This window comes from Chenopodium album, chromosome 25 (assembly GCF_948465745.1).
Source record: "Chenopodium album chromosome 25, dcCheAlbu1.1, whole genome shotgun sequence".
Lineage (NCBI taxonomy): Eukaryota > Viridiplantae > Streptophyta > Magnoliopsida > Caryophyllales > Amaranthaceae > Chenopodium > Chenopodium album.
In genome coordinates this window covers 10,144,983-10,155,193 of record NC_137858.1, presented here as the reverse complement: position 1 = coordinate 10,155,193, position 10,211 = coordinate 10,144,983, and the positions used below count along the sequence as shown (strand labels likewise).

Below are 10,211 nucleotides of genomic sequence, written 5' to 3'. Positions count from 1 at the left end.
AGATAATGCTATACGAATAATGAATATTACTTAATTACATAAACATTGTTTAATTAGACACATATAGGAAATTGCTTGGTTGTCGAAATATGATTCATTATTAATCTCAACATCATAAGTTATATTTTGAAGATATAATCTGTTAGTGATCATGAGCCTACACGTAAATCATAGTTGAGTTAGTATGTAGTAATTCGGTTTAGGTTCAGGTAAGGTAGAAATTTCAGGTCTTTTTCTTAATAGCTTACTAGATTAGTCTCGTGCGATGCATGATATTAGAAATTTCTTTAAAATATAGAGTATATATTGTATGTATTCATATTGCTTAATTACCCCATATAAGAAATATAGAGTATGCATTGGATTATAGACAATGTATCACTATAAATAATCATAATCAATTTGGATTGAAACAATTCACTTCGGACCATCCTCTTTTAGGTACGAAACAGATCAATTTAGGTGGAGTCAGTTTTGCAAGGCTAATCGAACCTCGGCTAGAGATCGATTGAACTTGAGTTGGTGGCACAGAACACACAGCTTTGCAGTGATATAGGCTGGCAAATAGAGATTGATAAGAGAGGAATAAGAAAATTGATTGAGGAGGGGGGTAGGACTACTAGCACCATTTGTAATAAAGTAGAATGAATAATAATAAGTAATGATGGAATTGACAAAAAAGACCTAGTCAATTACATAGTCAAGCAGCTGTCATTTTTCTTTCTGGATATACAAAATCCCTCCTTCAAACCCTTTCCTCTTTTTCTCTCTTACTTGACAGCAAATTAGAGTTTGCAACTGTCCCTAATTTCTTTCTCTCTCCTCTCTTCTTTCCCTCTTAACCTAACCACCCTTCTCCCCCTTTCCTCTTTCTCTCTCTACACCCCACCCTTCTCTCTTTCTCTCTCTATGATCTTTCAGTCATAGAGTTTGAGCTTAGAAACAAGGGGCCTAGCCTCAAGTCGTAACTTCAATACCGCCTTCGAAAGCTATAAGATCATCATGATGATGACCATCAAAGGATTCAATTCCTGTCGTTTTCAATTGAGTTTATGAGTAACTTATAAATTCAATTCATCATATGCAAATTTAAAGGAGGAGTCGTTATTATTATTTTTTTTGTTATAATATATATAGTTGGATCAACCATATACTATATATATATTTTTGTTACATACCTAAGTTGATTGTTGTTACTATGGCTCATTACCATGGGCATCATCAATACCGATCACCCTTCGGCGACACCACGTACACAAAAGTCTTCGTCGGAGGCTTAGCATGGGAGACTCCTACCGAAAAAATGCGCGCTTATTTCGAGCAATTCGGAGAGATCCTTGAAGCCGTCATAATTACTGATAAGAACACTGGCAAGTCCAAAGGCTATGGCTTTGTAAGTTTTTCGTATTTGTTACAATTTCTTGTTTTTATTTTCTAACAAAAACGTTGATCACAATAATTAATGATCAACTGATTAATTATTTTTCACAATAACAACAAAGCCTTAGTCCCAAAATGATTAATTATTTTTCGCATTATGAAAAATTTAAAACATACAGGTAACATTCCGAGAGCCAGCAGCTGCTGCAAGGGCGTGTTTAGATGCCAATCCAATGATTGATGGACGACGAGCTAATTGCAACATTGCTTCATTTGGTCGCCCTAGGCCTTCACCACCAAGAGGTTTTAATTTAATTTCTTTCTTAACCACCATCATCAACTTTTCTAATTATTATGACTTTTGTAAAAAGGATATAAATGTAATTTTGTATATATAGCGCATACTCCATGGTTCCTAGTACAATTGAGCCGTTATCTCATGTTTTTGTACAAGAAGCATATGCGGCATCTTTTTGTATACATTATGAGCGTCTTAATCAATTGGTTTACGCTTATTAATATCTATATGAAAAACATATATCCTTAGGAAATTTTGAAACATACTACAACATAAATACATATTTGGTTGCTTAATGTGTGACAATTTTGATATGATGAATGTATTGTATGTAGGTAGAAGTAATCAAGGAGGAGTAGCAGTACAAGGACAGGCATCATCGTCGTCGTATAGTGGAATGCCAACGCCACAACAGACATTGCCAACACCATATTTTTATCCTTATGGGTGAGGACACTTTCCATTTACTAGTGGTACTTACTACTCCATCCAATAATCTTCTATTCTTCCCTTTGTTTTCGTTCTCCCCACTTATCGATCCAGGGATCGATCCCCCTCCATAGGTTTTATGATCTTATTAATAACCTTAGTTAGCTTGCCCCTATATTGCTAATAAGAAAGTTTAAATCAACCAAAAATCATAGGCTTGAATTAAAATATTTACATTAAAAAGAAAATGAGATAAATGTGTACAAGAAGCAAATAGGGGGTTTTGCAATAAAAGAAAATGGTCCAACAACAGTTAACAAATATAGGAAGATAGGAAGATAGTAGCAGCATACATAAATGATGCATTTGATGCCAACTTAATTTCTCTTATGTTTGATATATAGTTGGCATTGGCATATGATCAATAATGATACATGATCACATATAATGTACCTTATTATTTATATAATAATGATGAATACAACATAAAGTTAGGGATATGATACATGGGATCAATCAAGCGACATAAAATTATCGATATAGAGAATAATAAATTTATCGGGACTACAGAATGCGCCATTTAGGCGTGTCATGTCACAAAATAAGTATACGGGTGTATGTCGCGTATGTGTCAGTGTGTGAAATAATCTTAGGAGTTGGAGGAGAGTAAGGTTGAATATGGTGAAGAGTACAGCTGGTATGTATAATGACACCCTGTAAAACTTTATACTACATGCCATCCTCTTCTTCATACATTATTTGATTTGATTTTATTATTGTGTTGCCAGCATGTCATCACGTACCTTAGTTTCTACCTTGATAAGTATTAATACTAGAAGAAACGGCTAATTAATGGAAGATCTGTATATGTTGGTCTCTTTCAATTTTATGAGGCATTTTTATTGGAGTAAAATAAGGGAAAGTCTTCTCTATTTGAGAAGGTCAGCTCAAAATTAGGCCAAAAATTTAAAAAAAGTCAACTCAGCACTTGCAAAGACTTTTTTAGCCAGTAGTATTTCTAATATATTTTAGAGATTGTTCAACTTTTAAGTATGTCATATAATAATTAATTAAGCTTTAACATCTCTGACAAGTCTTTTGAATTTTAGATTATTCTATGTGATCATTTCTAGCTCTATGAGTGAGGCTTTCCAAAATTTAAGGTAATTCAAATGTATGGTGTAGATCTAATTTGAAATGAGAGAACCTATTTGATAGATTAATAAGGTCAAAATAAGCAGGCGAAAGATAGATCTTGATTGAGGTTACACGATGTTTGTAGGAACAGAAAACAATAAGAAAATTATTACTTTACACCGTATTATCTAAGAAATGATATATCATTCACACGGAGCATTTAACTAGCCTTTTATTTCCTCTTCACTCTTCGATCGATCATATACTAACAACACGACCACCTTCATTTATTCACAACCTCTTTATCTAACTCCTATTACCCAGTTTACCCCATTAATAATTTATTCCCTAGGCCATTATCGACACACAACGTTAACCTAGGAGTACATACGTACATACATTGAACTATTGAAGTGACAGAAAAAAAAAAACAAACAAAGTAACGTGGGGTTATTGTGCATGATATGATCAAGGATTCACCTTCAAAAAAAACCTTTGTAAAATTTATTTCGAGGGTAGATGTGAATTGTACTATGATTGATGCATCTGGAAAAATAAGTACAATGTTTCATTTCTTGAGCCAAAAATGAAGATTTTTACTGGTACTCTACGATTTCATATGTATAAATATGGTCATGTATATATCACTATATATTCTCTTATATAATGTCCTAAATAATGTGACTATTTACCACATTTTTTTATCTAGTGCGTGCAACCAAGTATGGCCGACCTACACTTGTTGTCTACCCCATCCAAGGGTGTACATTACTTCTGCATTTGAAGCATCAATTATAGTGACTTCTCAATGCATATATTAGTATAGTGGTCCTATTTTTATCTACTACAGGAACTCTCTTATTCTCACCTCATTTTTTGATCTTATTGTATATACTTATTTGATTTGCTTTTAGTACTTCCTATACACTCCCAAATTTACCATATAGCGATCGATGATATTGTGGTCATATTGCTTATTGTGTGACAATGAGTGACCGGTTATTTGAGGTTGTCAAAATACTGGTACCTGATTATATTATTAGTATTGGTTTATTAGATGGTTGTGTGTCTATATTTGTATTCTAATTCTGTATGTTAAAAGTGTCATATGTCACATTAGATGAGTTGGGTTACATATCGAATGAGCTATAAGAATAATGTTTGACTTATTAGATGACACAGTGTCCTAAGACATATAATCATGTGAAGTTGATACTTATTCTCCAGAAAAATATGATGATAATCAATGTATTTCATACAGTAATACTACAATAAATTCCATAATATGTGCACTTGAAATACAGTGTGTCAAAACTTAATGATGGGTTAGTCAAACCTTTTTCTGGTGTCTATTTGAGTAAATGCTAGTGGGGACCACTATAATATATGTGTATTTTATAATTTAACATATACAAGTAATTACTCAGGAGGGTAAGATTACTAGTTTTGGGTAGTTTCTTCTGAAGGAGAAGAAATTAATGAAAGTAATTATTTTTGGGTAGTTAATGTGTGCATTCACCTACATAATAATGTCAAACTAAATGCTCTTTTTTTTTTTTTTTTTTTTTTTTTATCATGCAGGTACCCTTATACAGCCTATAGTTACCAAGTAAGCCTTTCTTTAATTTTGTCCTCCTTTATTTACCGTACCACTTTTTAATTAAGAACAAAGGAAATAAACTTTTCATAATTGTCGCATTAGGACCAATGAATAAAATTACATATTTACCCTAGTCAATAAGTTCGGATTAGAAAATTAACGTGTGGAAAGAATGAAGCTCATCTTAATCAATATACATAATTATAGTTTAGTTATGCTTTTATGTAATTGTTGATTTAGAATCTTAGCACCTCTATCTAAAATGTTTGTACAAATATATCTATCAACTTTTACGCCGTATTGTAACAGAAATGAGAAAAATGATAGTTTGTCGAATAATAGTCTAGTTAATTAACAAGTCTTATATATATAACATGAAAAATTACCTATATGTAATTAGAAAAAATAATTGAAGAGACAAACAGTGGTTGAATTGAAAAACAATAATATTGATATGAGGTGATTGGAAACATGCAGGGTGTATACAACCCACAACAAGTGCAGCAACAATCACAGCAGTACTATGCACAATTCTATGGTGCTGCTGCTGGTGGGTCCCCTTCTAATTCATCCTTAGGCCCTCAATTTTATTATGGTGGTTATTCTTTGCCTACTACTCCCACTCCTAGAACTGCTGCCTTCTCTTCCTCAACTCCGGCGGCACATCGCATTGCTGCCGCTCCCTCTTATCTTTACTACCCTATGCCACAGCTCGAAGGCGCTGCTGCTGCTGCTCCCTATAGTCCTTATGCTGCTCCTGCTTTTACTTCTGCTCCTTCTACTACTACTCTTCCTCCTTCAGGCTCACAACTTCCTTCGTCGAATAACACAACCCTACAAGTCCCTGCGTCCTCTACAGGTATTTTTCTAGTCTCGATATCCCTTTTAATACAAAGTATGAATACATATAGTAATTGAAATGATTCAACTATTATGAAGAGAAACAAACTAATTAGAAAATATCTGTTACAAGAAGTGATAAAAGTTTACAACTAGAACGTATATACATTAAGTTTCTACTTTACTCTTTACATCAAATCATTATGTGTATGTTACATTATACGTGACATATATAACTGTTAAATAATGAATGCTTTTGTAAGTAATTCTATCTGGAAAGTGATCGAGATTGAGCTTGAGAGATAATTATTGTCAAGTGGCCATAGTAACCACTAACCAGGCCAATAGCCATCATCTCATATGTTATACCTTTGCATGGTGGACCTTTTATAATGTGCAAGGTCTTATTAATCTTTGACTGTAATCATTCTTGTGCATGTTACACTATATAAGGATTAAGGAAGCCAGTTAAAACGTAAAAACATGTATCAGCGGACATAGATAACCATAGTGTCAAAATTAAAGTCGTGCCAAAATCAATTTTTAGAGTGGCAGGATTAATTTCAGTGATTTGCTCTAGAAAAGATGTATCGATGGATCGATATTAATGTACGTGCGTATCTAGAATATCTTTTACTACAGTATATTGTAGAGAAGGAGGTATGTATGTGTTGTTTTACAAAGAACAAAAGTTTCTCTATCTTCCATTAGTCCTTCTCATCTCCAACAAGGTATGACTAACTTTAGAGGGGGGACCCTAAGAACCCAATTGATAGTGACAGAGAAAGATCCCACTTTTGGGATATTGGACGCCATGAATTGATACCAACAATAGCTGTTTTTCGCTTTTTATTTAATTTAAAACACCCAATAATCTTTTCTTTTTATTATTGCTTCCTCGGTTTTTCTAAGATGAATCTATTTAATTTTAAACTATCTATATAGACATTGTTTACCTTTGGTAGAATTTTTTAACTTAAAACAATCATATGAAATCTTATTAGATTCATTTAATTTAGGAAAAATTAGAAATAATAATCCCAACTTTATCTAATTTATGTAGAATAATCCTAACTTTCGTTAGTACTGGAATAATCGAAACTTTAGGGGTCTTCTTTTTCTTCAATCCCAAACCGGTCAACAAAAGTCAATAACCTGTTGTAATAGGTTATGTGCCACGTGTCAAACTACAATTAGTCACAAAAAAAATTTTAAATTTTTTTTTAAAAAAACCCTCAATTCCCTACCTGACAACCGTAACCCCCACCACCACCACAACCTGCCACTGCCGGCCGCGCCAACTCCTCCCTTCCCCTGCCCAAACTGTGCGCCGCTTTCCCCCCTAACGCCCTGTGCCGGAGTCACGACCCACATCCACCCACAATTCCCTCATTTTCCGGTCTAAACTCCCTTTGAAACCCTCCCCCCACCGTCGAAAACCCCCAATAACCTATTTCTCACCGTCAAAAACCCTTGCGGCTTGGGTTTTCGATGGTGGGGAAAGGAAATTTGGGGGTTTTCGGGTGGGGCTAGAGGTTTAGAGAGGTTTTCGAGTGGGGCTGGTTGTTTTGAGGGATTTTTCGAGGATGGGTTGCTGGTTTTTGGGGTTTTCGGGAGTGGGGCTAGTGGTGGCAAGGGAGCTTCGGGGAGGGGATGATGGTTTGGTCTGAGCGGCGACCCTAGTGGCTAGGCTGGCGGTTTGCCGGATTTTTAGGGTGGTTGGGGTTTGAGCCGGTTTGGCTGGGTGGTTTTTTCTTTTTTAATTTTGGTTTTTTTTTGTTTTTTCTTTTATATTTTTTAACCAATTAATTTTTGACACGTGTCATTTTAACAAACAAAAAAAAACCCATTTAACCGGTAACCGGTATTTGGGATTGAAGAAAAAGAAGACCCCCCAAAGTTCGGATTATTCCAAAATAATCTAAAGTTGGGATTATTCTACATAAATTAGAAAAAATTGGGATTAGTATTTCTAATTTTTCCTTTAATTTATATGCATTAATAAATATATACCTATAGCATGTTAAACGACCAATTCAACCAATAGGTTAAGCTAATGGTTGAGATACCGGTCCAGGGATATGTTTTATGACTTTTATCCTCTATCAATAAGCATGAAAAATTAATATTTTGTTTAAAAATTAAAAAAAAAAAGTATTTTTTTGACAACAAATGAGATAGAAAATAATACTGTACATGTGTGATTCCAATTTCACTAGTAACAATGACAACTTTTTAAGGCCTTAATTTTCTCTCTCTTTTGTAATGCTTGTCTGCAAAAATTGCAGTATATGTACGTTAGTGTACATAAATAGGCCCAGTGGGCCAAATGGCCCACTTCATCTAAGATAGATAGATTGATGCTGCTTTACTGGTTGGCACATTTCTCTGCAAACCGTGGGTGAAAAAACTAGATTCACCTAGGGTAATGTCTATTTCTTCCGTCAGTTTTCCAGGTTACCCTTTTAAAGTCTTTCAGATTTTGCTTTTACTTCTTCTTTGCCTACCCTTGGCCCACTTTGTTTCGGGCGGCCCACTAAAATAGACGGAATTTAATCCCATAACTTACGTATGCTACTAGTCTACTACTTCGATATCACATATAAATCAAGATTTTAATCAATTAAGTCAGTTATGAGTATATTATATACTCATAGTAACCTTATATCAAGACTAGTGGAGATTTTAGTTATTGGAAATTTTCCTTTTAACTTTTGTAGTTAACAATAATGTCATGGACAAATATAATTGAATAAATTATCCATTGGTCATATAAAAAATATATGTGTAGATTTTAACATTTTTTAATAAATTATTAGAGGAGCCATTTGTAACAAAACTTGACAAGGATCTTAAGATGATTTATGATGATTGAAAAGTGGGTTTTTTCAATGCCCAAAAAAGAAACATGTGGGCTATTATTTATAGAGTGGAGGTAGCACCATTTGGGGTCCAAATGGCTAGTAAATATTATTGAAAAAAGAGTAACTTGTGTCTTTGTAACATAACATGCCAATTCAAGCTAAGCATTATTATGGTAGCTAACTTGAAAGCTCCTTCCATTCCCAAACAAATTGTATCAAGTTCGAAATCTCTACCCTTACAAGAAATATTAAAAAAAAACGCCTCTTATATATCTATCTCTAAATATAAACATGTTAATTTGTATGATTATGTAATTAATGTTTATGTTATACATACACGGAGTAATTACTATCTAGAAATGATCAGTTAAACTAAGAATCGATTATGTTTTATATGATGTATATTCTGTTTATTGGTATAAACACACAACATATGATTGATTTTGTCATACTTGTGATTGTCTTGCTAATATACATAATTGTAGTTTTGCATGGTTTTTAGATGTTTATATCTAAGTTTGCCTATTAAATGCAACTCTTTTAATCAACAGAGGAATCACAAGCTCAACAAAGCAGCTCTGTAGAGACGGATACTGCAGTGATCCATTCTGAGGGTCCAAGCAATTGAGAAAGGATCCATAAATGTTCACAATTGTATAATCTTTTAACAAAAAAAAATTCATGCTCCTGAAAATTTTCTCATTTTATTTTTTTACCCTACATAACAAACAAATCTATAAGTATAATTTTTCCGGGTCCTAAGCTGCTACATTCGGGTCGACAAATGGATTTTCAACAAAGAAAGAGAGACATATCTCATGGCAATGGCGCAAGCTATAGACTGACCAATATTATTATTATTATTACTATATTTTACTTTATGCAAAACTCACTTATTCTTTTTTTTTTCCCCTTGAAAATAATTCTTTGTGAATTATTCTTTTCTTTTTTACCTCTTTTTCTCATATCTTGTCAATTTACTATGTTGTTGACTACTAAGCGCAAAAGCTTAACAATTTACTAATGTATGAGAAAAAGGACCCTTTTGAATAATCAATTTATGTTAATACATCAATTTCAATTTATTCAATTCTTTGATAATATATTAATATACGCTCAACTAATTTTTTAAATATCAAGTATGTAATTGGCTCTTGAGACTTCTTAGATTCTATGTTTTTGTATTAGACTCTAGAGCATATGTGTGATTTTCTTGAGTCTTGAAAAATTGAGAGCATATGTGCTTGTGATCTTCTTGATTGAGTCTTGATGATTTAATTAGAAAATTGAGAGCATATGTGTGATCTTTTCATCCTAAATAACAGGTCACAATCAATAATTTGACACACGATCTTTTTAGATAATTGAATTGAAATATATACGTTTAATTGTAATTTTCTAATTGTGTAATAATAAAAAAGTTTATATTTACCTTTTCATTATGATAGATGCATGGTACAATTTTTTTTTTTTTTTTAAAGTTTTAATTTGGTGAAATTAGAGATCTGTAATTACAATTAATATGAACAAGATAAAAGTATAGTTTGTTCAATTAGATTATGAAAGTGATAGCTTAGATTATATTAAAATAGCTAGATATAAGATATTTTAAACACATATGAACCTTGTCCCTTACTCTACTTAGTACAGTAACAGATGAGTT

At 33.0% G+C, this 10,211-nt stretch overlaps 1 protein-coding gene across 1 annotated transcript; it reads left to right on the top strand.

Annotated features, from left to right (window-relative positions):
• The first annotated feature begins 779 nt into the window (after nucleotides 1-779).
• Nucleotides 780-9,621, top strand: LOC145615238 (uncharacterized). Its single transcript, XM_081670304.1, has 6 exons — nucleotides 780-1,393; nucleotides 1,560-1,683; nucleotides 2,014-2,125; nucleotides 4,826-4,853; nucleotides 5,322-5,703; nucleotides 9,100-9,621. The coding sequence occupies exons 1-6, from the start codon at nucleotides 1,199-1,201 to the stop codon at nucleotides 9,174-9,176; spliced, it is 918 nt and encodes a 305-aa protein (XP_081526430.1). The 5' UTR covers nucleotides 780-1,198; the 3' UTR covers nucleotides 9,177-9,621.
• Nucleotides 9,622-10,211: the final 590 nt, after the last annotated feature.